The sequence below is a fragment of the Pecten maximus genome, unplaced genomic scaffold (genome assembly GCF_902652985.1).
Source record: "Pecten maximus unplaced genomic scaffold, xPecMax1.1, whole genome shotgun sequence".
In the NCBI taxonomy this organism is placed as follows: Eukaryota; Metazoa; Mollusca; class Bivalvia; order Pectinida; family Pectinidae; genus Pecten; species Pecten maximus.
The window spans coordinates 6,354-19,785 of NW_022983043.1; the positions used below are offsets into that span (position 1 = coordinate 6,354).

At 35.7% G+C, this 13,432-nt stretch overlaps 1 protein-coding gene across 1 annotated transcript; it reads right to left on the reverse strand.

Moving 5' to 3' along the window:
- Positions 1-2,071: 2,071 nt before the first annotated feature.
- LOC117321337 (aldo-keto reductase family 1 member B10-like) lies at positions 2,072-9,826 on the reverse strand. Its single transcript, XM_033875794.1, has 10 exons — positions 9,658-9,826; positions 6,764-6,931; positions 6,455-6,571; positions 5,746-5,832; positions 5,436-5,552; positions 5,014-5,129; positions 4,149-4,236; positions 3,844-3,927; positions 3,218-3,300; positions 2,072-2,718 (listed from the first exon to the last, which is right to left on the reverse strand). Exons 1-10 carry the CDS (start codon positions 9,730-9,732, stop codon positions 2,676-2,678), a joined length of 978 nt encoding a protein of 325 aa, XP_033731685.1. The 5' UTR covers positions 9,733-9,826; the 3' UTR covers positions 2,072-2,675.
- Positions 9,827-13,432: the final 3,606 nt, after the last annotated feature.

The window sequence follows — 13,432 nt, forward strand, 5'->3', positions numbered from 1 at the left end:
GAAATCGTGTTCATGTAATTTGATTGGCTAATTGATTTTTTTGCAAGTTTACTCCATTTATATTGTGGTTTTGAAGTAATCGGACTATTTTGTATAGCTACCAAGTATGGCAAACAGTAAAAATTCACTCGAAATGTAATTTGAGGTTTGATGTTTTATCTAGCGAGGTTTCATGCTATATGAACCAAAATCATGGAGAAGCGGTAGGTTACAGACAACGGTGAATGCTAAACCGAGAAAGGAAAGTTATTCTGTCAGTATTGGTGTGAATGTACGTGACGAGCGAGGTCAGATCGTCCCGAAGGTGATGTTCGGCCGTGCATGACTATTTTCCTCGAAGAGCAAGATAATATTGTCTGTACATTTCTGGTATTCATATGTTATGTGCTGGCAGTATTGAAATGAATATTCATGAATATAGAGAGTGCTCTACGAGTGGAACGAGTAGAGCAAATAGCACGTGAAATTATCACGTGGTATGCTTGTACATGAATACGTAGGCTCGGGTCCCAGTCATTCTAGCTTTGGACCTCTAGCCGACCAGACAGTTTTCAAGTGAAAGTTTTAACATATATCTGGAGTTAAATTGATTGTTTTTACATGTTTTTTTTAGTGGAAATATATATATAGCCAATTTGAATTGGTTTTTGGGTTCACTGCCTGTATAACATATCTTTATATTTTGAAAGAAATAGATAAAAGATAATAGATGGGTGTTATGGATTTAATTTTGTATCGTTCAAAGGTAGGTAATTTGTTCGAGAGGTGAATTTGGCTTACCAGCGCTTCATGTTTTTACTGATTTCATTTCGCTTTGCTGTGTTGTTTTGATGTCAGATGAAAATGAACGCCAAAATACGAGAGATGGTTGATATATTGAGAGCCTCGTAGTGAAGGAGATACTCAAGGATATTCTTTTTAAGTCCTACTATTCTCTGCTGGGCCGTGTACTACCCAAGGACTGGTCTCATTTGATTAGTTTATATCGACGAGGTAGCACTCTAGATTAAACAAAATAAGCGGCATTTGCAAACTGGACACAATCGGCGAAAGGTCAGTGATCCAATATTTCCATAAAAAGGTTTAATACCATAATGATATGGTACCAACACTCATGTGCTACAGTGAAAAGGTGGGTTGCGGCGGAATTTAACCGCGGCTGACAGAGCCTTGAGGATAACAACCTAGAGTTTGCATTTCACAAGAAAGAGTTCATTCCATTCTGACAAAGGATTGTGCATGTGATAAAACATGGATCCATCATTTTACCCAAGAGGCCAAACAACAATAGAAACAATGGAGGTACCTAAGGCTGTTCCATCAGCTGAGAAGGTTATAGCCCAGATTTTCTGGGATGCAAATGGTTTTCTGCTGATAAATTTTCGCCAAAAGGGACAAACAGTCAATTACACATACCATACTTCACTTCTAAGGCAGTTACGGCAAAATATTAAGCTTAAACGCCGCGGAAACCCCACTAAAGGTGTGCTATTCCATCAGGACAATGCACCTGTTCACAAGTCTGTCATTGCCATGGTTGCCATTCACGATTGTGATTTTTAATTGATTGAGCATCCCTGGATACGGAACATACCCTATTTATACGGTGTACCTATCTCGGAAGCTCTCCCGATTATTCCGATGTTGTCCCGGATCCAATTAATCACGTTTCCGCAGCAGGCGATCACACCCTTTTGAATATTGATAAAAACAAAGTTGAAGACCGGTTAAACCAGACCATTTTGTGATGATGGTGGGCAAAAAGTTCCAATTATCTTTTATTTTCACAATTTTCCTGATTGCTTAAAATAACTATAAAATGTTTAGAAGTCATCAATATTATGATTTAAATGATTTATTGTATTAGTGTTGGGACTCTTAGTATCTTAAATACCATAACCCAATATGCAAATAAAAAGAATAATTATACAAGAGTTTAAAAGATTGTTATTGAATGTATCCATTCGGAAAAAATGAGAATTCGGGTGATTATATGTTATGTAATGTTGTGAGGTACGGGGAACTCGCTTTACGCTACATTATGATATTGTCAGGCAAAACAACAAACGTCTTTTCTGTTCCAAGTCTTTATAAAGAATAATCAAAATGTATCTCACAAACGAAAAGAATTACAACAAAGGGGAATAGCTCGCATATAGAATAGAGTTGGATTATCTCCCCTAGACTGTACAATTATGTGATCTCGTAACACCCATACAACCTACATACACAACAGCTATGTAAGTAAGGATTATCTTGGTTGCTTGCTTCACCTGAATCCAGCGAAATATTAAGGTAGTAATATAGTAAATAATACTCTTATACCAATTGTGCTGTATATAGTATTCTTTCGTCAGCGCTCTAGGGAGATAAGCGAGTACACGCCAATTTTTTTCTGTCCAGATCCCATCGTAACATGGAATACTGTATCTCCTTATAGGTACATGTGTATCACTAAAACATTCCAGGTGTCACACTACCTATAGAGTAGATACATTGTAAAAGAAATATTCATAACGAAATTCGACCTTTACTTATCACGCCTGTTTTATTATTAGACTTTCTTTATACAATATACTTTTATACAAGACAGTACATCAAAATCGTGTTTAACTGACGAATTTCCTTATCTAATTAATGTGCTCTGATCCGTATTTAAAGTGTGAACGCAGTCTCTAAACATCAGCATTGAATGGATAGTCGTAGAGATGTGCCGTTCTGAAAAATAAATAAATAACTTATTATGTCATCAGAATGAGATATCAGATGATGATCAAACATTAAGGAGGGTGCGCGGGTATATAGTGTTACATATGTGTCCCATCCTGTCCCGCCAGACCCGAATCATAGTTATCACTTTTTTTTACGATTTTGTATTTTGGAAGCGCGGGAAATCACATGAAATCTCGTGTCATCAGGAAACGTTTGGGTCTACAAATATTAGCATTATAATACCATGATTTAGTCCACTTGTCATAATTAGACAGGCTATGTCAATGTCACTATTACTGTTAACAGAAAACCACCTCAATGTTGTTACACCTGCATGTGTATTCCGTGACGGATTTTGATCACTTGCGGATGTTACGTGCTGTTGCCGGGACCTAGATTGCTGGGTTTTTATTTGGATTGTAGCATTCCAACCAGCTTATAGATATCTTGAAATCTTTGTTGAGGAATATATTCGATAATTTCACGATTATGCTATTTTACATACATTTCCGCCTTAAACATTCGAACTGCTTTGTCGATTCCTGCAATAGTCGTCATGTCCTCAGGCGACAATTTAAAGTCGAAGACCTGGAAGATATTGACGTTCATTATAAGTTGTAAATAAACATGTTTATGGTAATAAAACTAAAGTTTAAGTAATGATTTTAAAATGCCGATGTTGTATAAATATTCAAAATATTTTACTGTGCACGTGTTATCAAATGTCACAGAAAAAGCAGATACTAAATAATATGATATGCATTTTTAAATTTTATACCAAATTGTCAAACCCTATTAATTGATATTTATACAATTAAAGTAACAAAATAAACCACGTAACGTAGCATTTTTTAGTCTGTGTGATTGCATTTTCATGGTTTTTAGTAAATCACGTTTGAAAACGTTTGGTTCTGCCTTACGAAAGCTCCGTTAAGGTTAACATTTCTTGACAGAGTAAAATAAAATTCAAAACATGGTCATCGTGTAGACCTACTGATGAGTTGATGGTAATGGTTTGATATGAAGACAAATTTTCCTTACATTTCTAGATAGAGTAAAACTCTAAATTAAAAATATAGTTATTGTGTAGAACTAGTAATGAGTAATTTGATAGGAAGTCTTATTCCTTACATTTCCGTTTTGTTGAATCCTACTTGGTGTAACGCTCTTTGGGATCACTATAATATTCCTTTGGAGTAAATTCCGGAGAAGGATCTGTGGACAAGACAATGGTAACTTTATGTGATGTAAAATAACACATCGCACATTCTTATACAGTTTGTCGGATTTAGTACAGGATTTTTCTCCATCTTTCAAACGTGATAATCTTTAAAATAGTTTCAAAAAATTGGCCCGTATTTTGTCGTTTTCATATTATGCTCCAATTGAAGCACTTTAACTTATCTATAAATAGAAATAAGAAAACATCTATAAACCTGAGCTGGGGTTTTATTGTACTTCGTGGCAAGTTTCCCAATCACAGGATCGTTCAACAACACTTGGGTGTCAGACTTATCGGTAACGCTACAAAACATAAACAAAGTCAGGTGATGAGGAAAGTGATCAATGAAATACGTATGTACGGAAAGAGGTTCATGTAATATGCTTCTACATATATATGTAGAAGCAACAATGTAATGTCAGGAGTAAATTCACCATGGCTGTATTTATATCTCCTTTCCCTAAATTTGGCTTAGAAAATGTACCACTAAAATGTCGCCCCATACCACTGTCAATCTAACACCTTTGTTGCAATCCAGAAAATATATGAAGTACGATGATAAGGAAAATTAAAACTTTAATAAAAGAAGTTTAATTTATGTAATAAGAACATGTTAAATCATAAAGGATCTTATTCTAGTAGCTGGTGTAGTAGGCCTGTCGCATGCCATCCAGAGCAATTAGGGTAAAGTGTCTTGCCCCAAGGACACCGCTACATTTGTACGACAGCACAGACGGGTCCGTTTCTATGCAACCAACAAAACAAAACCCGACATGGGAAAGGAGCGTCGAATCGAATCGCTAACCGACTGAGCTAACACAGTCTCTCAAAAGAGAATACCGACAAAATAACAAACCCGAAAATCCAATTCAAAACCGATAACACAAGGGAAAATATGAAAAAAAAAATTTGCACGGAATCCTTGAAACGGAATAAGTAAAATAAGACCAGTGTTCAGAAAGGTAAGCGTCTTCTGCTTTCTCGGCTATACTGCAATGAAAAAAAGGTCAAGTCAGGGTTAAGTCATGTTCTCAAAATGCGAACTAAGGCAATGGAAGTCTATGCTAATGTGTACTCACAATCGTGAAGTTTGTCCTCCGGGAGATCCAATAGGACTGTAAGCCATTATTTGCATGTTATATTTCTTCATGTATTCCTCAAGTTTTGTCTGTTGAAAGTAGGCGTGGCACTCCACCTAGAGATAAAGCAGGAATGTGGTATTATAGTATCTCAAGGCAGTAAAATATTTAGAGGTTATCTCCTGACCAAGAATTTGGTCATAACACCCATACCATTTGCAAAATTAATAAAATATTTCCTCTTTTAATGCAACTAGGACCTGATTACTTGGTCACGGTGCAACATTCGGACATTCCGTTGTATTAGTTGTGTGTTTCAGAGTAATATAATTGATAAAATGATCACGTCATCCCCGCAGACATAAAAATAGGTGATCTGGGGGTACCTATACATTCTTTTAAAAATGGCATTAAGTCTTTACCTGATTCGTTACTGGCATAACACGCGCGACTTTCCTGACCCTCTCTAACTGTGCGGCGTTGAAGTTTGATATGCCAATACTTTTGGTTTTTCCCTGGTCGACGAGTTTTTCCATTTCCTAGGACATCAATAACGTCAAGAATCTAATTATGTATAGTCTTAACACTCACAAATAAAGACAGTAAGAAAACATATTTCACAAACTTCTTATGAAGCACTAGACAAAATGTATCTTAAAGACCACATACTCAGTAAACATGTTACAGACGGGACGTACTTTACACAACACAGACTCAGAAAACAATACATACTTTCCAGACACCTTCAAAGTCCACTCTCTCTTCAGCATCAAGTTTTCCATCTTTTACTGGAAACACATTATTGGGATCCTCAGGAACCTGAAGTAAATAACATCAATCCGTTGCAAACAAAAACCATATTTTGAAAAGAAATGGAGGATGATTATCATGTTTGACAATATTTGTTGAAAGTAATGTAAATGTAAAGCAGTGCGACATATTACATATATAGTCAGATATACCTGTCTATCTTGATATCAAGGCAGTATAGACTCTTAAGTGTAAGGCGATGACTTTACTTACAACGTTCAACCGACAGCTTATCTGTATGAACTGCGTGATTATTGAAGTTTCCTAGTTTTTAATTTTCCATTTCTTAAAGTAACCTATCTGCTTTCCCAACCGGAGTTTACAGGTCTAAGTTGATTCGATATTGAAGGATTGTACGGTTTCTGTAATACATGCCGATAACCGATAGCAGAAATAACGACACAAGGTTATTGCAGACGCAGGTGGATGAAGACTTTTTATAGTCACCAACGTGAACGTTAATGCTTTCCCCAACTGCCTAATACCAAACCAGCGGTTAATGCTTTACCAAACCGACCAGTATCAAACTGGCGTCGATAAAGACACATTTATGTTCTGCCCCATTTAAACACAGGTCTGCAACAAAAACAAAATTGGACTACAGTCTCATTAGTAAATGTTTGGTACTTACCCGACATGTCATAGGGCTATGTATCAGGAACAGATCAACATAGGTGAGCTTCAGTTTCTTTAGACTCTGCGACATAGATAACGCGACATCGCCAGGCCTCGTGTAAATAGTGGCAAGCTTTAAAAAGATAATCAAATAGCTTAACATATATGAAGAGGTCACCGTCTTGGTGCAATCCGTTGAAATTGCTGGTTTGTAAGCTTCGTTAAAGAAGAATATATCTTAATAGTTAAAGTTAATAGTTAAGTTAATCAATAAATAATGCTTTTGTTGACAGTTTCTTATGTAATGCATCCACCTTTTCATTACCTTCGTACAGACGAAAATGTCTTCCCTCTTCAGTTTGCCGGCCTTGAAGTACTCGTCTAGGGCCTCGCCTATTGCTTCCTCGTTCAGATAGTTGTATGCCGTATCAATGAGACGGTACCCAGCGTCCAGAGCTGTCCGAACGGCAGTCTTAACTTCTTCCGACGAACTCTGTAAAATATAATCTCTTTTTTTTTATTGATCACGAGTCTGTCTTATGTATGTTTACCTACAAGTATATACTCGAAGCCTTCTGTTGTCTCGTGTAATAAACTGAAAGTTGTTTTATCACATTTCTGGGAAAATATTTTTTTCTAGATTGTCCGTTAATCATTGAGAAATAGTTTATTAATGTGCAATGTTATACATGCATTGTATTTAATATAAAGAACGATTAGGATATGGAATTTACTTGTATAATTATATCATCATGTTTCATTAAAAAATTCATGCATTACATTTTTAATCTTAGATTACATTTGACATGTCTGCAAGTTTTAATAATTAGAAAGATGTTGTGATCATTTTAATTTTAGCTATAAAACAAACGTTGTTCAAATCTGGTATAACTGATGGTTAGATTATTTTGTATAATGGATGGTTAGATTATTTAGGTATAATTGACGGTTAGATTATTTTGTTATAATTGATGTTAGATTATTTTGGTATGCTGGATGGTTAGATTATTTAAGAAATAATTAACGATGATTCGTGTATTGTTGCAGGATATACAACGAGGACGAGGATATTTTGCAATTAAATTAATAACGAAGGCCGCAGTCCGAGTTGTATATCCTGCAACAATACACGAGTCAAAGTTGATTATTTCTATTCTACCATGTACTGTTTAGGTCTGAGATCGATCTCTTTCTAATAGAAAAACAGCAAAGAAACCCCGAGAAAACTTTGTAATTTATTTCTTGAGTATTGCATTATTTGTTGATGAAATATACAGGCAATAAAGTACTACGATCAAGAGCATCTATCATATGGCATTGATTTTGAAAATTAAAAAAAAAAGGATAAAAAAAAAAGAAAGAAAAAAGGGGGGCCTCCGTAGGATTCGAACTCGCGTCGTGATAAAAAAGTATCGAAAGACTAACCCATTAGCCCAGTCGGCTATAGTAACCTTTTATGAAATGGGTGAATATTTGATATATAAAATTGTAACAGCCGTGACTCACGACCGTGTATTATTGGCACGAGCGTGTATTATTGGCACAAGCGTGGGTTATTGGAAAATAATACATGGTTTTAAACCAATCAAAACTGGCGTTGCATAGCAAACATGGTAGAATTTGTTATAATTGATGTTAGATTTTTTTGTTATAATTGATGGTTAGATTATTTAGTATAATGGATGGTTAGCTTATTTTGGATAATGAACGGTTAGATTATTTAGTATAATGGGCGGTTATATTATTTTGTATAATGGATGATAAGATTATTTTGTTTTAATGGACGGTTAGATTATTTTGTATAATGGACGGTTCGATTATTTTGTATAATGGATGGTTAGATTATTTTGTATAATGGACAGTTAGATTATTTTGTATAAAGTATTGTTTGATTATTTTGTTATAATGGACGATTAGATTATTTTGTTATAATGGACTGTCAAGATATTGAGCATCGTTAATGTACATGTCTTTCGATTTCAAAACGCAGTATGACTACCAAAATGATGCCGTTGAAGAAAAGGAAAGGATGGTCCCATCACTGACACATAAAGCATGTTATCTAATAAAACAAACTGATCTTACAAACGACGTCCTGTGCCTGTACCTGTACCTGTAAACGTATGCCGAGAAAACCCTGAAAAATGCACCTGGCCAGAGAGTCGATGATATAACCGCATGACCTTTAAATACTGTATGTAAAAGAGGAATCTTGACAGGCTGAGGCAGCAGTTTGAAAAATGCTGTACTGGAGGAGAAATTTCGCAATATGTTTCTTGATGACCATCGTATATAGTGTATGTAACGTGTCAGTTCGAATAAATGTGCTTTTTAGACGATTAAATGAGTCGGGGCCGTTTCGCACGTGGCGGAGTGTTGCTAACCTTTTACTTTCCACAGTTCCCGGGTCCCTGCCATATCATGCATTTTAAAAATTAACATTTTATATGCAAGCGCCTGTGGTCCGAATCGAGCTCCGGCAGCCGAGGTGTAAGGAAAGTGTGTTGCCCTTGCGCCACTGACCACCCTAGCAACTCACAACACGTGGTCAGCCCCTCGTGGAGCTGATAACATACCTAGCGTTACAAACACGTCTGATATGGCTGTCGTTAAGATACAATTTGGTACTTAGCGTTTTCTGAATGTCATTAGGTTAAGGCCTTATATGTCATCCTATGATTGTAAATGTTATTAAGTTCAAACATATTATTTGAATGTAAAATACTTACTTTAATCGGTAGACACTATTTCTATTTCCATTCTGGTAAAATAAAAGTTCCCGTTTGAAAGGTTCTTTAGACATACCTTTGGCGAATGCAAGACAGAAGAATTTTTCTATGACAGCCATTGTTAATAGGTGGTATGGCAGTTGGTGATTGCTAGGTTTTCCAACCGCCAAACGGGATACTGATTTCACTGAGTTTTTGCCGCATTTTCCTGTTATATTAGGTTATACCTTAGGCGCGAGCCGAATTTTTTTGGCGAGGGGTCTTTGGCGGCCCCCTGCTTTCCAGGGCAGCGCCAGGGGTCCAGGGTGGCAAAGCCCCTCGGCGGAAAATGAATATAGCAAATTTGCAATCATTCGGGATCAGGCGCGGTTCGTTAGTGATAATGCGAGTGGATACAATATAATTGACACATATCTCAACTTCAGAGAAAAACATGTAATGTACCTTCATTCCATTCCATTCTATTTTAATACCATAAAAATACACCTACCTGCCAAGTCCCAAGTCCAAAAAGCGGCATCGTCTTGCCATTGTTCAAAGTAACACGCATGGTTGAAATCGACATCTTGCTTTGTAAGTTAAGTTTGAAGAAGTGAAGATTGGCTGTAGGTTCGTGACCTTAAATACGGACAGTAGGAATATGTGAATATGTAGACCGATGTGCGATAACAGCGACTCACACGGTGGAGTGGCCAAATATTTTCTGTGATGTCATCGTCAATGCCATCAAGACATTTTCTACTGTGTTACGGTTTTATCGGACTTCAATCTTTAAAGACATCGTTCAATGTGATGTCGAAGGTTTTGGTCCAGCATGACGGTTCCTAGCAATTAACATTCAATATTTTTTCCTTTGTTTTTAGACTTGTACAAAATAATCACGTACGTCACGAAATCAAAATAATGTAAAGTAAGAAAGGTCAGTGGAGTAGTAGGTGAATATCCAGACTGCAGTGCGATAACAATAATCAATACACAAGGTGGAGAGGTCACATCAGTTTAAATGATCAAACCAAGGCGTTACATAGCTGAATTGAAGCTGTTTTCCATTGTATTTCCTGGACTCCAGTTCATTCGATTAAACCAAGGCGTTACATAGCTGTGTTGAAGCTGTTTTCCATTGTCTTTCCTGGACTCCAGTTTATTCGATCAAACCAAGGCGTTACATAGCTGAATTGAAGCTGTTTTCCATTGTATTTCCTGGACTCCAGTTAGACAAAATTGATGTCAAAAGTTTAGCTCAATCAGAAAGCTTCCTAGCAAGTTATGTTAAAGACATTTACTTTTGTTTTAAGATACTGAGAATTGCATTTGCATAAATCAATAAGCGTTCATCATGAAGTCTGATTTTGGAGCATTGCGTTTTCTAAAAAAAAAACACGTTAAGTTACAAACACTTTTCTTTTGTTTGAAGTTCTCAGGTTGTTGAGGGTGAAAATCGACGCACAGAAAGGAAATCATCACAGAAGCTTGACATTTTTGTCTGGCTAAAATTGCCATTTAGGATCAACACATTTCACGCAAATACCACTGAATTCCAGTAATTATTTCATAAAGTATATGTTCCCTTGATACTCTGTCCTATCTTTTTTGACATTTCTGTTATAAATCATTCTAAATTTGTTTCAAGATCTGTGTAAGATATTTACGGTTTATAGCCTTTTTGTTTCTATCAGTCCAAAGGCCTCAAATGACTGACGGTCCATAATGACACAGTATTTCAGAAACTAGCGGTTTTGTTGGTTCTCAAATATATGCTCTGTTTCTAGAAATGCTAGATTATGTTCTTGACCCGAATCGGTTACACACGATGTATATCAGAAAAAAGATCACTTTGGAGGTCAAATTAATGTTCATTATTACTTGTGTGAGGAGAGCTTCACTACAGTACACATGCAGTCCTCCATGTTGAACAATGAAAAAATGAACTGAATAAATGTTTCAATAGTAGCACCATAGTACATTTGAAACATTCACAGATTACATGCAAAGCATGATGCATGTTTTTTTAGTGATGTTAAAAAAGTTAATAGGTCTCAGAGTGTTACAGGTAAAGGTTTACTTTGTACTGTAGATTTGCGGTGGCCGGACGAAATGGGCGTGGTATGGTCAGCTTATTATTTTATAATATAAAGTGATCAATCCGGACTCATTATGAATTCCTCCTACAAGCTATTTTTAATCTCTGGATGATGCGGAACATACATCGACGTCCAAACTACTCTATTTATGCCGGGTAAGTGCCACATACCCGTGTTAGTACTTTATACCTGACCATTGGTCACCTTATGAGTAGCCATGTTTCGCTAACATGCTTTCAACGTCCACTGCACTGAAAGCATAGGTCCTCGCCAAGTGTCAAGTTTGTACATGTGCTCCAAAGTTTGATATTAAGAATGTTTTGTGAGTGTTTGTGCAAGTTGTATTTGTAATTTCCTGTATGTCCTGTACTTTTCCTATGTGTTTACTCAACTGCTGCTCATGTCACCTACCAGACGACTCAATTAACAAAGTAAACCCGCCTTGGATGATCGACCGACCCTACTTGTCACCCATCTTTTTCTCATTTGGCAATGGGTAATATTTTGGATATTTTTATGTTACCAGCAATACTTACGGTCGATTATTGGCGCTTTGCTTGATCTAATTATGTTTGTAGGGATTGTTATCATTGGTTTCCAATTACATCTATAATATCATATTTTACCAATATATCAATTTTCCTTGTAACACTTGTTTTTGATATTTTTGTCCTGTTGTAATGATATCGAAAGAAATCCTGGATTTTCACATAATTTAAATCTGGTTTACCTGAATGTACATTCCCTCAGAAATAAAATATCAATTATTGGAGCTGAATTTGAAAATATATCGTATGTCAAACGTTAACATGCTCAACGAAACAACTGTCGAAGTCAATACTTATATAACAAAACTGTGCGAAAGAGACGAAAAGCTCAAACTCATTGACTTGTATGGAGCTTTTGTGCAAAACGGTTCACCAATAAAAGCAAATTTTGACTCAAATGATCATAGTGGTGTCCATGTTAACAAAGCTGGCACGGAGAAAATCATGAATATGATAGACTCTTTTGCTGATTTTGATATCACTCCGTCGGCCAGATTGTCTTTTAACACCCCAAATGTTAGAAAACGCTTTCGCAGTAGCATGACAACACCACCAGAAGACAGACAATTGTCTAAATCTTCTAGAAATGACGAATAGATCTAGATCTGATCACAATAAGCTATAGTCAAAAAGAGGTAGACCACTGACCCGTCATGTATATATTGTATATATATATCTATTGGAATGAACCCATATTTTTCTATCATGTTTAGCATAACGATGATGGTGTATTATGGTATAGAGAGGTTAAATGATTATCTAACTAAGTTTGCTGATTGTTTGAAGGTGATAATGCAGCTTTATTCAAATAAGTGTATAATATATAAATATAATGCATGTATAAAGTATAATAACAGCACTTTAAAATGTTTTAAGTATGAGAAAAAAGTAATAAGAGAGCAAGATGAGAAGTAAAAACATGATATTATTTGAATACAATGAATATACTGTATGGATTGGATATGGTAAAATGGAAATTGTCGAAAAAGAATCCAGAATGTATATTATGTAAATATAAGACATGTATAAAATATAATGTGCTACAATGAAGTCTAATAATACTTTAAAATGTGCGAGCTTAAATGTAAATGGTATGAGAAATAGTAGCAAGAGAGCAAGATTAATGCACTGGATGAAAAGTAGAAAAATTGATATTATTTGTATACAAGAAACACACTGTGAAGATTCGGATGTTGTAAAATGGAAAAATGAATGGAAGGATATAACAGGTGGAGAAAGTATTTGGAATAATGGAACAACCGAATCGAGAGGTGTTGCCATTCTATTTACTAGAAAAATAGAATCTTACATTAAAATATCCGAAAATTTGAGAGATAACCATGGGAGAATTTTATCCTGTAAAATGTCAACAGAAAATAAAACCTTTCAGATAATTAACATTTACACACCAAATAAAGGGAATGAAAGGAAGCATTTTTTTAACACACTGGGTAGGCTCATCATAACTGATAATAACACTGAAAATATTTTAATTGGTGATTTTAATTGTGTTCTGGATAAGTCAAAAGATAGGAATTCAAACCAAAATATGGATGACATAGGTTGTAATGAATTAAACACATTGATTGCTACCTACAGCTTACAGGACATATGGCGAATACACAACCCAGTTACA